Source organism: Xenopus laevis, chromosome 4S, assembly GCF_017654675.1.
Source record: "Xenopus laevis strain J_2021 chromosome 4S, Xenopus_laevis_v10.1, whole genome shotgun sequence".
NCBI lineage: Eukaryota > Metazoa > Chordata > Amphibia > Anura > Pipidae > Xenopus > Xenopus laevis.
This window is the reverse complement of record NC_054378.1, coordinates 64,721,323-64,738,154: the sequence shown is the minus strand read 5'-3', so window position 1 is coordinate 64,738,154 and position 16,832 is coordinate 64,721,323. Positions and strand designations below refer to the sequence as shown.

At 39.2% G+C, this 16,832-nt stretch overlaps 1 protein-coding gene across 3 annotated transcripts in view; it reads left to right on the top strand.

Annotated features, from left to right (window-relative positions):
• The window catches only part of pde4b.S (phosphodiesterase 4B S homeolog), a 257,804-nt gene that overhangs the window by 129,383 nt on the left and 111,589 nt on the right, over nt 1–16,832 (top strand). Inside the window, exon 1 of one of the 3 annotated variants that reach the window (XM_018259601.2) lies at nt 5,433–5,854. Within the exon in view, the coding sequence (XP_018115090.1) occupies nt 5,808–5,854 (47 nt within the window). The 5' untranslated portion in view covers nt 5,433–5,807. 3 annotated transcript variants of the gene reach the window in all.

Below are 16,832 nucleotides of genomic sequence, written 5' to 3'. Positions count from 1 at the left end.
GCCTCAACACATCAGTCTTGTATTGTGACTTTTATATTCTATATACACTGTATATTGTGAGTCATGCCCTAAGCTCAGGTAACTGACAGGAGCACAGAGCATGTGTTTTGAAAATGAGGAGAAAATAAGATGGGGACCATCTGGGGGCAATATTTGGATGCACAGATCTTTATTGGGCTGAGAATTGCAAAACATAATGTACATTTCTCCCCTACTTCTTTGTTTAGCATTAGTTCTCCTTTATAAGTGTATTTGGCACCTGTGATTGCATCTGCAGAAAGACACTCTGCTAAAAGGCATCCAAGGGGACACCCACATTCTGTCTATGTGGCACTTGTTACACTTAAAAATTATGCCCCTTATACAAAGATTTATGCTTGACACTGATAATACAGTTAGGGACAAGGTGGAATGTGGGCAAAACTAAACAGTTCTTTTATGCACCTTGCACTCTGTTCTAAAATGAGCCCTGTTGCATCTAAAATTGTTTGTTGCCCGAGGAGTTATATACCAGGGTGATGTTCTTTGAATGATCCTAAATATCCTCAACAAAATTCTTTAAGTTAGAGGCTATTATGTTGTCTAGATATTTAGCAAATGGTAACACATTGTTGTGTTCCTGGCCTAGAGGCATGTATGTGTGGAAAATCGAATTATGGCTTCATTCTGGATCTACGTCGTGTCTTTTTGGCTCTCTCCCTTATTCTGCACATAACTCATGTCTTGTTAATAGAACCTAGAAGTTGTGACATTCTAAATAATGTTTGGCTTGGAATTCTCTATAATAATTGTTTTGTTCGGTGCATTGTATTAACCAGAAAATGAAGTATGAAACTATCACTTGGCAAACAAGTACTGAAGGCAATGGGAAAGGGAAAATTTTTATGCATCTATAAATAAAGTTCAGTATTGTATATCAATTCCCATAGGCGATGGGCAACCTGCAGCCCCCTGATGTTGCTCAAATACAAATGATGTAGGTTCCATTAACCAACAAGGAAAGTATGTTACCTTGAATTACCTGACTAATTAGGACTAGGAATACATGTTACACTAACAACAAAATAACAACATGGATAAACAGGGATAATCTGTGCCTTCAAAGATGCCCTGTAGCCTCTGTGTCATTTACTGAGCTTAGGGACCAACTCACAATATACAGTACACATAGAATATGTGCCACAGTAGCTGATTAGGCTGATTAGTACTTAATACAGATAATTACTACATGTCAGATCAGTGCAATTAGCATCAGAATTTAACAATCAGCCCTGTAGCATCATCTTATATTACAGACAAACCTCATTTCCTGCTTGTAAATTTGCAACGACCCCTAAGCTTAGCTTCTCAACAGCTGCTCAGAGCTCACTGAGAATTTGAGTGTCGCAGACACTTTCTAATATGGTGACCCCCTGTGACAAGTTTGAAGTCCTGGATCAATACTGCTATTGAGAAGCTGAAACTTAAAGCTGGTGCAATAAGTTCAGTATCTAAAATATGGCATTTTTAGCCATATTCATTTTGGGGGTTTGGTTGTCTTTTAACCCCTGCAGCCTTTCTCTGAGAAAGAGCCTTTTTTAAAAAGACATCCACATCTACTTCTGAATTCTTGTTAGCTGATCAAATGTAATAAGATAGCTATGGGAAGTTATAAGGAAGATTGCAGTCAGCCATTTTGTGAGACATTTGTGGCTTGAACAAGTTGGGCTAGTAACAGCTTCCTTGTTGCTAAAGGTACAAGCATTTGGAAATAACTAACTTCTTCATATGTCCATCTGGCAAACACATGAAGCTATGATGGGCCTTTAAGTGGAATCTTGTCAGAAACTGCTACCTTTTCTTATATGTTTTTTTCTTTTTTCTAAACCTAGTGGCTTCCATTGTGTCATAGTATATTATAGTATATTAATACTTTAGCAAGCCGATGAATTAATCCATTGCATGTTTTTTATTTGTCAATGGATGTGTCAAAGAGTGAGTTGAAAAATGGATACACAGTTAAAATATCTAAATACAAAATCAGTGCCTGTACATTCAAACTGCAATCAAGTTTTGCATGCTCCAGCTAGGGCTAGTATTATACCCAATTCCAGGCCCGGATTTGTGGAGAGGCCACCAAGGCCCGGGCCTAGGGCGGCCGGATTTTAGGGGGCAGCATGCTGCCCAACCATACCCACATTTGTTCAGAAATACTGAGGATGCGCAGGAGATACAATAGTTTTTTAAATTTCCCACGCGAAAATCCCCATTGCTCCGATCCCGATGATGATAATGTGCGTGAATAAAGGGGAGGGGACAGGGGCGATGAACAGCAGCGGCCCGTTATGTAAATCCCGCCCTGCCCAATTCAATCAAATACCATTAATTATACCTTAACAGTAAGTCCCATGCATGGAGGAGAACACATGTTACAAAAAATGCAGATTAAATGAGCTCTGAGGCTGAAAAGTCAGCTTTGTAGCAAACTGACAAAACAGGTTCTACAAAAACCTGTAAAATAAAAAAACAGGGTCATAAGGATGCCTCTATACCTTATGACTCAACCTATATCCTGTTCTATGTGGTACGAGGATTTGTTTTTTTAATGAAAATATCTTAGGTTTCCCTTAGGTTTTGGAGAATAGTTGACAGTGATGAAAATATGGTGGTTATGGCAATACAAGTTTCCTTCTGCCTACTTGCAAAGCTAACGGCCATTGTAGAATCATCCTGTATGTCATTTTTTATATGTTTGATTTATAAACTCATTCATTGCACAGAGGGTCGTCCAGGCCCCTCTGTCTTCTGGGTCCCCCGGACTGTGGGGTCTGCTGTATTATAGTTATGTTGTTCATGTACAGCTCAACTCAATTTGTGAGAAGAAGGGAGACATGGGAGGCTTAGGACGGCCCCCAAAGGCAGGTCACTCTCCAGATGTTCACACAGTGTGGGGCCCCTTAATGGACCCAAGGAGGGCAGTCTTATATACTTTGTACTCTGGATGATAGGTATCTCCCTGCATCTTCTCCTATATCTTTATAATATATCTATTTTTTATTTGCTATTATTACAAGTGTGGATATGGCACTGAAATTATGATTTCCCTGGAGATGTGGTCAGCGACTATCAGATTGGGGGAATTGTTCCTGACTCCCCCCCAAAAAGCATTAAATGTAAATAGCTTCTTATAGAAAGTTCAATTTTATGAGAGGTTAATTGTGAAGATGCTCAAAGAAGACACAAAGAAAGAGTGTAATTTTGTCTGCCAGTCTGTTTGTCTGTCAATAGGGGATTGTTGATCAACTATTAGAGTGCCACTAGTGGAACATGCATATGAAAACTATTGCACACTGTAGAAATATGTTAAATCCACTTTTTAAATAGGCCGGATTGAATACAATCTCTGTTCTACTTTAGGCAGTAATTGCGTAATTACTGCAATCAACAGTCACAATGTGATATCCATCCACATTCCTGAGTTCTTAAATATTTACTTCTTTGTTATTTGGCACATTAATCAGCTGCAACTGATTTCTGTAGCACTCAAACACTGATTCATTTCAGTGCATAATCCATCAGCACATGAATGACAGCACAACGAATAATGTTTTGATTCTGTACGCTGACCAGAGCATGCCTTTATTGCAGGACACCTTTAAAAAATTCATACAGCAAGAGCATACGTGTGGAGGGGAGAAGAAGGGCGAGGGTTGTGGTGTCAGGTACACTTGAGGTGGCAGCCCTGGGGGCCCTGGACCCCAGTCCGACCCTGAACAGGAGCGAATAGAAATCAACTGCATAATGAACTTCAGCATGTTAGTAACCCCAGTGTACATGGAGTATAGCTGACATCTCATACTACGGCTCGATTAAGACTGCAAGTGCAGTGAGCAAAGTGCAATTTCAAGCACAATTGGCATGTTTTTTCCCCAAATTCCCAGAATTCCAGTGTTCTTGCACTTGCCACAGGGAGCAGTGCCGGAACTAGGGGTAGGATGAAGAGGCAGCTGCCTAGGGCGCTGGGCAGCTACCTCTTCTGCCTACTCCTAGACCAGACCTGGCACTAGACTTGTGCCCGAGAATGCTGCTTCTGTGTATGCGTGCGCGAAAGATGTTACTGAGCATGCGCACATAAGCGCTGATGCCATGCATGCACACCTGAGCTCTGATGCGCATGTGCAGGTAAGTGCCACTGATGTGCAGGTGCACATGAACCCTGCTGCAGCGCATGCGCATGACATGGAGATGGGGGGTGAGCTAGCCGGCTGGACTGCTTAGGGCGCCCAGCCGGACAGGCCCGCCTCTGACAGGGAGTTGCTCCTGACACAATTATGAGCAATGCATTACAAGGCAATTGCATAAACACGTGCTTCCAATTCTGTGCCTTAAGGAGGAACTCCACGATGCGTCTGTTGCCGACACGTCCTTATTGCAACGAAATGCATGCGACGTGTCGGATGTTGTGAAGATAACAGAAAGTGAAGGAGAAATCGCAGGTAAGAACTACATTTATCCAAATGTCGGATGAAAACGCAGACGCATCTTGGAGTTCCTCCCTAAGAGGCAGGTGGAAGGCAACGGCTGTGAGCACAACTATATGTATGTACAAGGAGGCATTTTAACGCACGCACATTTAGGCTAATACTACTCAGAGCTGATGTTGGCCTGCAAAAAAAGCTTGCAGAGAATCGTCCCTCTGCTGGCAACTTCTTTCTTCTTCACTTGCACCTGCAATGACCACCTCCACCCTGGGATGCAGGCACACGTCGTGGATTTTGGGGAACAAATGCAAACTCTTGCAGTGACGATCTGGGCTGGTGGGACACCAGGAAAAAACCCGGTGTGCCCTTATGGCCCAGATCCGTCCTTGCGCGGAAGCCGCTTCCTCCCTCACTTGCCCCTGGAGTGGCTGAAAGAAAAAGAAGGTAGGCGTGGGGGACCAGAGTTGTGGCGGGCGCTTTGTGTCTGAGGGGCCCCAAGGCAGCAACCCCGGTGGGCCCTGGGCCCCCCAGTCCGATGCTGAACTCCTGTAATTCGTCTCCAAAATGTAGTGTGTGTGCCTAGAGGAGAAGAAAAAATCTGGTTTTACTCACAACTGGCTGTAGGATGGTATCGGACTGAATTTGGGAGGGTTAATTGTGTTGGACCAGCAAGTTTACATATACTGTACATCCATTGCCAGCTGTTAAGGAGTTAAACAAAAGTGCTCTAGAAAAGAGCTGTATTGTAATACCATATAACCATGGAGTTTCGTTCTGTTGTGCTACATACTGTACATTTGTCATTGGGGAAATCTGATACTATGTGTAAGGTGTTCCTGAGCTTTCATTCAATAGGTTAAACAATGTAGAACAAGTCAAACAGGAGCCACTACAGCTAGAAACATAAAGTGAAACAGAGACATGGAATTTAGCTTGATTAACCTTAGTGATGTGGACTTTGGCAGATGATCGCAGAATATGTCTGTTCTTTACTCTTAAGGATTCTACCTTGAAAAAGAAAGCTCTGCTTGAAAACACAGACAGAATTGTTTTTAAACTTCTTAGTAGTCAACAAAAAAGGATTTGTGCTGAACAGATTACAGTCGTGTCTGGGAAAACTTTTCTGCTGGAGCTAAGTAAATGTTCTCGAGAGCAGGAATTTCAATTTACGTTCGTACGTTGGGTGTGAAACACAATCGCTTCAATGTAGATTTTGAAATCTGAAAGGTCATGAGCTTGGAATTGAAAAATAATCAAGAACCCTGAAGAGAAAAGAAGCAATATATCAGCTTCAGTATCCATGGAAGGAAAGCCATAAGCAAGCCAAGAGAGACAAGCGCAGCAGTCATGCTGAGCATTAAAGACTTTCCAAGCCGACGTCATTCTTGGATATGGTATGTTTGGGGGCAATTTTTGCTTAAAAATATTTGTATATTAAAAGGTGAAATATAGAGAATACTTTCCTTACTGTATGGTTTGTAAGGAATAGGACTTCAATACAGATAAAACACTATATGTTGAAGTCCAATTCCTTACAAACCATACAGTAAGGGTACATGTAAGGTACAGTATGCCACATGTCTTGACTACTGAATTTAAATTAATGATGTATTTTTAAAGCAATATGCATGTTTATTTAATGTTTCAGCATACAGGGTATTCGATTTTAAGTTTTTTTTGCGACACAGCAGACACTGGACAACCATGTTCATCATTGTTTGCTACTGGTTCACAAGATTATAAATGATACCTATAACAATATTTAAGAGCAGTGTCAAACAGATGCAAAATTACCATTTAATTTCAGTTTTATGACTCGTTTTGTTTTTTTACAAAATAGGACAAAATATAGTGTCTAGACAATAATTATGTATATAATGCATAGGAGAAGAGAATAGACCTCTTTGCCAAATATTTTTTTGTAGTGTGAGTTGTTGGCTTTGAGAAAATGCTTGGTTTCCTCTCATTTGGCTACAAATGGTATATTCTGCTTCCTATATAAGGTATATTTTTTTGCTATGGGCTTTGGGTACTACTGGTTCTTCTGAATAAGAGAATGGATCTTTGAGAAGAACAATATGTCCCTTTGCTCTCGGCTAGTTAAAATATTCATGTAAGTGAACCAACATACATATTCACAAGGTAGATGTACTGGTGAAGTAACAGCGTTTTCTGCTATGGAAAGTCACTAGAGAAAAAGGGACCTTAGTTTTACAGGACTGCTGTGTACTTCGTATCCTGGGTACAAGATGGCCCAATTTCTTAATTTAAAGCAAATATCATGTTGACAATGGCTTAATGGAGTCCTACAACCACTTTAAGGTACATCAGTATTTACATTGATGTTCTCAATGTTTGAGTCATATTAATAGTATGAACACTATAACACCACACAGATATACATAATACAGATACATTGTGTTTATCTTTCTACAGAGATCTGGCTTCTATGAAAAACCTACTGAGGTTTAGCATATTATCTTGCCTATTATGCTATTACCTCATGGCAAATATGTAGCCTATAAATAACTAATACATTTCCTCTTTAAAGGGAAATTAATTACATGTAATGAATATAATTGTATAACAGGTATTTGCAGTCTATCTTCATTTATTATCTTTTACATTTTTTGAATTATATAACTTTTTATTCTGGAATTCTCCAGTTTGGACTTTTACCACTTACCATTTTGACACCTACAGACCGATCAGGGTCAGCAGGCCTGGATTTGTGGAAAGGCCACCTAGGCCCGGGCCTAGGGCGGCAGGATTTTAGGGGCGGCATGCTGCCCAACCAAACCCACATTGGTTAAAAAACACTGGGGATACACTGGAGGTACAATAATTTTCTAAATTTCCCATGCGCCAATCCCCATTGCTCCTGTCCCGCTGGAGGGGACAGAGGCAACAAACAGCAGTGGGCCTAGGGGTGCCCACTATGTAAATCCGGCCCTGAGGGTCAGGTAAAACAAAGACAGAAAACGAGAGTGAATTCCTATACAAGCATTGTCTGGCAGGATTTGTTGTTTTTTTATAAACATAAAAAGTGCAAAGGTTTAGGTTGGCAAGCTTTTCATTTTTAAAAAAACCAATCATGGACAAAAATCCCTTTCAAAGAAAAAAAATAAAGCAATCAATGTTAGAAAGCATGAACTTACACTTACAGGCACAGGATCTTTTATCCGGAAACCTGTTATGCAGAGAGCTCCAAATTATAGGAAGGCCATTTCCCATAGACTCCATTATAATCAAATAATTAAATTTCCAAAATTTATTTTATTTTCTTATAATAAAACAGTACCTTGTACTTGATTTCAAATAAGATATCATTAATCCTTATGAGAGGCAAAACAATCCCATTGGCTTTAATTTTATGTTTAAAACCCCAGGTCCCAAGCATTTTGGATAACTGGTCCCATACCTGTATTCTGACTTTTTATACCTTGAACCCAATAATCAAACGTTCATAAATCAGCCCTATTATATGTTGCTTGTAGATAGGAAGTTTATAGTTAATTATAGACAGGAAGCAATAAACAGATCAATTCTTTGGTCCTCTGGAAGGTTGGGCAACTGTAGGCTAACCACATAAATGAGGGTATGATTGTCACTTTTGTCTGCTTGCTACTTGCAAGCTACTCTGATATCTGGTATGTGGGTAGTGGGTGAGGTTACTGATAAAGCAGTTGTGGGTCTGGTCAGTTAGAGAATCCAAAAGGGTAAAAACTCAAGTTCTAGCTCCTACATGTCTCCAGCTTTCCACTCACCTACCACCTGAACTGGATGCAGCACAACCAAATACAGACAGAGCTGCATTTGGAGTGAGGCAAAGCTCTGTGCCCTCATTTCAATTATAAATAAGGCCTTCAAAGTTAAGGAGTTCACAAACTGACCCAATTATAGTATCATATGCAGGTAGCATAATATTTTTGAATCTTATGTACAGTACACATAATTATGTGATTACATTTCCCTGTTATCTTCTTTGAGATTGCAATCTAAATATACTGTACGTTTTCTGACTCTTTAATTCACTACATTGCTGTCAACATCAGATTTTTCTAAACTTTTCTAAACTCCAGGCACTCTTTACTGCTACACTGCAAGTTGGAGTGATATCACCCCTCTCCCTTCCCTCCCCCAGCAGAACAATGGGAAAGTAACCAGATAACAGCTCCCTAACATAAGATAACAGCTGCCTGGTAGATCTAAGAACAGCACTCAATAGTAAAAGCCAGGTCCCACTGCGACACATTCGGTTACATTGAGTAGGAGAAACAACAGCCTGCCAGAAAGCAGTTCCATCCTAAAGTGCTGGCTCTTTCTGAAAGCACATGACCAGGCAAAATGACCTGAAATGGCTGCCTACACACCAATATTACAACTATAAAAAATACATTTGCTGGTTCAGAAATTACATTTTATATTGCAGAGTGAATTATTTGCAGTGTAAACAGTGTAATTTAGAAATAAAACTACATCATAAAAATCATGACAGAATACCTTTAAGTTCTAAAGTTACAATAGCGAAAGTAGCCTATTCTCACTCAACGCATGCTGCGAAATACTCACAATCACACAAACATCACAGGTTACTAGTTTCCATTTAGGGGTTGTTTTTTCAGGTGGGAGAGACATCCCTGGTTTTAAACCAAACTGCCCAGCGTTTAGAAGTCCTGAGGAGTTCTCATCCACCACACACACACAAACATACACACAACTGCTGTTCAGATGACCAGAAGAATAAATATAATCGTAACACTCTTCAGGATTTATAACATAGTCATGTCTGGTTTTGCTATTTAGCGGTCTGCTGTTCTACTTCTCTGATCTCAGTGGATTCAGGATAATGGCTTTCTTTGGGAATTTGAGAGAAGAGATATTCATCAAGCCTCCACCTAAAGATGTCTTCACATCTCTATGAACTATCAACCCCTGAAACAGAACATATCTGAATATAAGCATGTGAAGTTGCAGGGATCAGAGAAAGCTTGAAACAAAAACTCTGTTTTCTACTGTAATCATATAGAAATCTGACGCTAAACTAGCATTCCTGTTTCAGTCTATTCATGTTTTGTGCAACTATGGAAAAATTTACAGTGTGGTGGTATATGGGCTGTGCCAAAACCTGCAGGACCCTGACTTTTCAGTTTTTGGGTTAATGAAGCCTGAAGGCATGGCGCATGATAAACATCAAATTTTAAGTAATTGAATTGGCCTACAAAATCAATTGTCTAGTTTATTCCAGTCAGACTTTGATAAATTTGCCATATATAAAAATATAGTCCTAAATTTTGAAAACCTTTTTGCCTTTAAATACACTAAGATTTATTATCACATCAGACTCATGCCAAAACTGGCCATTTGTGGGTTCTGGCAAATGCCAAAGGGACCCTCACTATTTTTTGGGCTGGTGGGGCGGTTTGTGTCTCTGTGTGCTTGAAATGCCAGGACCTATTTTGAATCCCAGTCCAGACCTGATCAGACGGATACCCCATATATACTGAAAGTTTGTCCAGAAGCAGTAACCACAGCAACCAATAAGCTGTTTGCTTTTAAACAGGTGACCAGTAAATTCTTCCAGCTGATTGGTTGTTATGCGTTACTGCTCCTAGGCAAAGTTAGTGCCTTTTATTGCTTGATGGAAAACTTTACCCCAAACAATTAGAGTCTCACAGGTGATCTCTGTGGCAGCACACAGACCATCACAAAATGGTGGTTCAAGGCAAGAGATGTAAAAGGGCAATATTTACTTAAATATACAGGTATGGCATCCGTTATCTGGAAATCCTTTATCCAGAAAGCTCTGAATTACGGATAGGCCACCTCCAAAAGTCTCAATTTTATCCAATTTTTTAATAATTTTTTGTAATAAAACAGTAGCTTGTACTTAAACCAAACTAAGATATAATTGATCCTTCTCAGAAGCAAAAAACAGCCTATTGGGTTTATTTAATGTTTACAGGACTTTCTAGTAGACTTAAAGTATGAAGATCCAAATTATGGAAAGACTCATTATCCAGAAAATTTCAGTTCCCGAGCATTCTGGATAACAGGTATTATACCCGTATATACCAGTTAATATGCCACTTAATTCGATTAAGTATTCATTTTGGGGGTATAGTTTTCCTTTAAAATTACTCCCTTTTCAGCTTTTGCTTGGATGAAAATATGCCATTCTGTTGATGTTAAAGGCAATGATATGTCTCTGCTCTGATAGGGTTTAATTATAGGATGAATGTCGTACATAGTTTATGTTCAGTGAGTATTTTTGTAAGTGTTATCCTCTTAAGCTGAGAGTTTTACCGCCACTTGACATGCCTCAGCTAATGAATGGCTTGTTTTGGTACAGCATTAACATGAAGGCTCTTCACAAACAACAGAGGCAGTCAACGTGTAAGCCAAAGCAATAAAGGGAATACATTAAGCATGAAATTTAAATTACATTGAGTAATCTAGTGTAGGGACCCACAGGGTTAATATGTACAGCTTTAATTACTTTTACTTCCTGATCTCCCTAGTTGCTGGGCAGATTCCCATGTAGCTTGAGGTAATTTGTAAAGATGTATTATTAGTCAGGAGGCACCTTTGACCATGTCCTGTCACACTCTGGTATAGTGAGAGAGAAGGGGTGGATCTTCTCTCACTTGGTGGGAGCCGGATCAATTTGAGGTATATTGCAGAAGAAAATGGATGAACTACCTGACTACCTTGCCTGATGAGAGTCACTGTCTCTGCTGTGTCATGTAACCTGTTTCAGCCTGCTTTGTGGCATTGTGTATGCCTTGTACCTCTGTAAGTAAACCCTGGGCTCATTTGTCTAGTACAAATAAATTGTTATTAGTTTGGTTTATCACAAGCATCTCCTGGCGCCCATTATTTCTATTTGGTGTAGCAAAGTAGCGTTAGAGTTGTAGTTAAACTACTCCACCTGGGAAATTTTTCCATGTAGTGAAGGCCCTAGCCTGAAGTGATTTGAGTCACATGTAACCCATGCTCTAACAACTAGCTGGACATTAACCCCTTTTTGGTCTGCCTAGTCAGATTAGCGTTACACCTAGTAGAGCTGCTATGGAGAGGCTATGTCGAATACTACATATAAAACCCTAGTTGTACATGAAACATTTTACGCTTTACAAATTGGTTTTGGCTCCTGTGCGAGTTGTGTTTAATGGTAGCTAAGGCAGGGGAGGATGGCATGCAATAACTGACACACTTCCCATTTACTTTTCATTTAGGCTAAACTGTATATAGTCAAGCCAGATATAAGTGCATGTGGCAAAATGCTGAAAATGTATTCAGGAGTCAGCCCATGTATTGCCATAACTTATAAACAATGGGGGCCTGGTCATTGAAAGAAATGCAATGTTTTATTAGTTACTTTGGAATTAAATCATTCTTGGAAATGGCATACCCCTTTTATACAACCCATGTATAGCCATATCACACTGATCTACCTGTAAACAATGAAAACCTTGATATCAAAGAGCTCCAGGTATTTTTATGGGGCTAAAATAATAAAATGTTTCAGTGTGCATAGTATATTGCCCTAGGCTTTGTTGAAGGCTTTGCTGGAGGAAGAACATCCAGTCCCAAACCAAAACTTGTTTCAGATAACAGAATTTCAGCAGGTTCACTGATCTGTAGGTTTAATAACAAATGTACTAAGCAGTGCAAGGTATGGACTGAGGGAGGTGGCAATGGTGGGAAGTAGGTCCTGAGATTGGTATTCAGTGCTCACATTGAGCTTGACAGAGACTTAATAATTCAGTAAATGGGTAATGATACCACTAGGCGCAGTGATTCTGCTACAAACAAGGGAAAGTTGTGCTCACCACTAGTTTTTTTTTTTTTTCAACTTTGTGTTTATTCAGGTTTAACATCTTATACAAAATGCCAATGAATAGTTGTAATTTGCAAACCTGTATCACAACATACAATAAAATAATATAAAAGTAAGGAAAATAAAATAAAATAAAAAAAAACATACATGTTGCATACATATTCTGTTGTCACCGTGTCATCAAGTCAAATTTCCTACATGAGCAGAGAGTAGAGTTATATCACATACAGTGGGGTATAAACAGACTAGATGGGGTCATCTTTAGTAATCCAGGGATTCCATATTAGGTCATATTAGGTCGTTAGCTGCAATCCACCATATTTTCCTTTCCAGCGCTGATCGAGGAGGGCCAGAGCCCTTCCACATTGAAGCTAAAACACATCTTGTGGCGGAGCAGATTTGTGTAGCTAATTTATTGTGATTTCTGGAGAGCTGTAAGCGTCTGCCAAATAGCGCCGCCCATGGGTCTGGAGCAACATGAGTTTGGAGAATCGAGGAGATTATGTTGAACGTATCAGTCCATATTTGTTGAACTATTGGGCAAGTCCACCAATTGTGCCAGTTATCAGCTTCCTGACCACAACCTCTAAAACACGTCTTGGGTTTAGTAGAGTCCCATTTGTGGAGCAAAGTGGGTGACACGTACCAGTCATACAGTATTTTGTATGGTTTTTCCTTTATGAGAACATTCAGAGAAATCTTTGCCATGTCGATGAATATGTCTGTCCATTGCTCTTCTGATAGGCTTTCGCCCTCACCGCTAGTTTTTAAAACCATTAGGCGAACGAGGCTGTGACCACAAAATACATAGACAATTACAAGAGTCCTCAGCACTCAACCCATTATCAATATATTTAAGACCGAGACATTTTGTGCATACTGCTACTGAAAAATGCCTTACCCTTTAAACAAAACAGGGATTGTTTGTCCATATATTGCAATATATTTAAGCTGGCCAACTACGTCAAAGTCATCCCATATCTGGCCAGTCCTACACTCAATTTTCATCTGATTCATTAAGAATTCTATTGCTTCATTATACAATTTACAAAGGGACGACTACGTTTTACCTGCAACTTACTTGCTGCTTTCAAAGTAAAACTCCCAAACTTGGCTGCCCTTTTATTAGACACCAGTGGGATCACCTGACTATAGTTGGAGAGGGTGGGATGGGATATGGGATGACTTTGACGTAGTTGGCCAGCTTAAATATATTGCAATATATGGACAAACAAACCCTGTTTTGTTTAAAGGGTAAGGCATTTTTCAGTAGCAGTATGCACAAAATGTCTCTGTCTTAAATATATTGATAATGGGTTGAGTGCTGAGGACTCTTGTAATTGTCTATATGTATTTTGTGGTCACAGCTTTGTTGCACCCCCCCTAGTGGTTTTAAAAACTAGTGGTGAGCACAACTTTCCTTTGTTTGCTATAGTTTATACAGGAGCAGTGACCAGCTCCATGTTGTAGCTCCCACCCTTCCCAGCTATAGTCAGGTGATCCCACTGGTGTCTAATAAAGGGCAGCCAAGTTTGGGAGTTTTACTTTGAAAGCAGCTAGTAAGTTGCAGGTAAAACTTAGTCCCTTCGTAAAATGTATAATGAAGCAATAGAATTCTTAATGAATCCGATGAAAATTGAGCGTAGGACTGGCCAGATATGGGATGACTTTGACGTAGTTGGCCAGCTTAAGTATATTGCAATATATGGACAAACAATCTCTGTTTTGTTTAAAGGGTAAGGCATTTTTCAGTATCAGTATGCACAAAATGTCTCTGACTTAATAGGGTTGAGTGCTGAGGACTCTTGCAGTGATTCTGCTGCAAGATGCCTTTATTAGCAAAACGACATGTTTCGAGCTCTACAGCTCTTTATCAAGTGTGTCACACTTGATAAAGAGCTGTTGAGCTCGAAACATGTCGTTTTGCTAATAAAGGCACCTTGCAGCAGAATCATTGCGCCTAGTGGTATCATTACCCATTTACTGAATTATTGATTACATTGCCCTGGATGGAGGCAAGGGTTCTTGATACCTGAACAATACAAAGAAGGGTAAATATACCGGTGTACATTGACCTTGACAGAGACTTGGTAAGCCTTAAGACCCTGGGATCATCTCATATAGCTGCACTTAAACATACAGCATTAAAACGCTACATCAAATATTAATGAAGTAATAGTAATTTAACATATAGTAATTAGAACTAGTCTTTTAACATACAGTATAGAGGCACATTTATTAAGGGTCGAATTTTGAATTCATGTGAGTTTTTCTAAAAACATAACTAAATAAATCGAAAATTAGAATTTTCAATTCGACCCTTAATAAATCTGCCACATACAGTATGATCTAATATCTGCGTAAATGGGCATGAAAGCAATGGACACTGGAAAGAAGGAAAGTTAAGAGGGATGGAGGAAAGAGAGCAGCAGCAGGCAAGAACAGTCATCAAAAACAATGAAAGAAAGCAAAAGAACAGGAAATGGACACTATGATAGAAGAAAGGCAGGAGACCACTGGAACAGAATGGAGAGTGTATAGCAATGGAGAAATGAAACCATGGCTGCAAAAGAACCAGGAGTGAAAGAGGAATACACGTAAAGAATAATAATATGATTCTTCCCTCTGTACAAAATAATGTGACACATATCAGGCCCTGTCTGTGCTTTACTTAGTACATATTAAAAAATGTGAGCAAACATTGCTGTTAATTTTGTAAGCCATTGTGCAGCACTGATCACTGTAGGGTTTAGAGAGACATAGCAATCAACAACCCTTTGTGAGTGACCTTTTGAATTGATTTTGTGAAATGACATTGCTATGGATCAGGAAAATTGTGCTTAACGCTTTCGGGTCTGTGGAAGTAGCTTAAAGCACAAAATAGAAACATAGTGAAGGCTTTAGGGCAGGCTGTAAAAGGACCTGAAAGATCACACAATATGACAGTTCCTCTGTTTAGTAGTGTTTTATTCACAGCTGTCATCAACCACAGCTGACAGTACTCTCATCTGTCTTTCTGTACAGTGATACGCAATGGGCTAACCACTCGAGCTGAGGTTTAGCATTTGAAAAAAAAACCCTGAAATTTAACTAAAAGAATTTTGTCAAAAATGTTTTAAATACCATTAATTACGATTTCTATACAGTTAAATACTTTGAAATGTATTTATCACTTGTCTTGTTAACCATAAAACAAATTACTCACTGGCAGAATGGGCCTAAGTCATTTTTACAAGATTTGATTGGAAACAGGAATGTAATTTTAAGTTACTGTAACAGCCACAATTATTGTATCAGAACTTGGTTATATCTTAGAACTATTAGAAGGACCATCAGCCCTGCTTGCAGACATTACTCCTATGGTGTACTGGTGGACACTACTACTGTCCATAACAACATCTTATTAGAACTCTGGTTTCCCTATAGTAGAAACCTTACACTGTTGTTACTAGAGCACGTATAGCTAGACCGCAAAGTTTCTCTGGGTTCCCAACCCAGCTTTGATTTCACTTGAGCCTCATCCCAGGAACTAGACTACAGTTAAGACAATATCTATGAATACTCTCCAGCTTTATTTAAACCCAGGGATGGGGGTCAGATAATTATTAATTATTACTGATTATCCCAATATGCTAATAACAACTCTCTCAGTATTTCTAGCCCATGGCAATTTTCTGCCAGGCATTTTTCTAATATATTATCTGAGATAATGTATCCCTGTGCAAATTATTAGATATAATTGAATGCATTTTTATTATTGCAGGGTGGGTTTTGTGATGGCTTTGGATAGACTGGTTCTTCAGAAGGCAGTGACTTATCATCTTTCTATTGAACATGATGATCAGCATACCTTTTCTGATTCTTCTGTAGACTTGTCTAATAGAGCTGGATTTCACTCACCTAATAATATCAGATTTATTGTCAGTTATAATTAGTAGATTGGCTTCAAATAAAGAATATTTTCTCAATATGCCTGCTTATTTCATTTGTTTATGTGTAAGATATTGTGTTAAAAGTCCTGTAAAACAATGACAGGATAACTATAGTGTTACATTAATTAAAAGTAACTGAAGTTGAAAAAATAAAACAGAATAAACATACTGACAATCATCCCCTTCAGGCGATTGTGCCCTGAGTTTTCTTTAAGCACACAGGCACAAAGATTATATTTGTTTTGGGTGGGGTGGTTGTTGTTACAAGGTTTTGCAACAAGCAGCCATTAAAGGGAACCCGTCACCCAAAAAAAAATATTGAAAATTCAATTTTATCACATTAGTCAAGCAAAATGAACTTTAATTGCACTGTATAAATTATTTGCATCTTGTTTCCTTCAATCTGGGAATTCATAATTATAGCAAGCAGGCAGGAGCCATTTTGTGGACACTGTTATTAAGACAAGCCTTGTATCATCTCAGAATCTTGTTTGTGCACCAGAATGGGGGACCCGATGTCCATCCCCAATGCGCTGGCTACACAATTATATGGTGAAGGGAATGTGGGAGAGCAGTGACATCTAGGAAGTGCTGAAT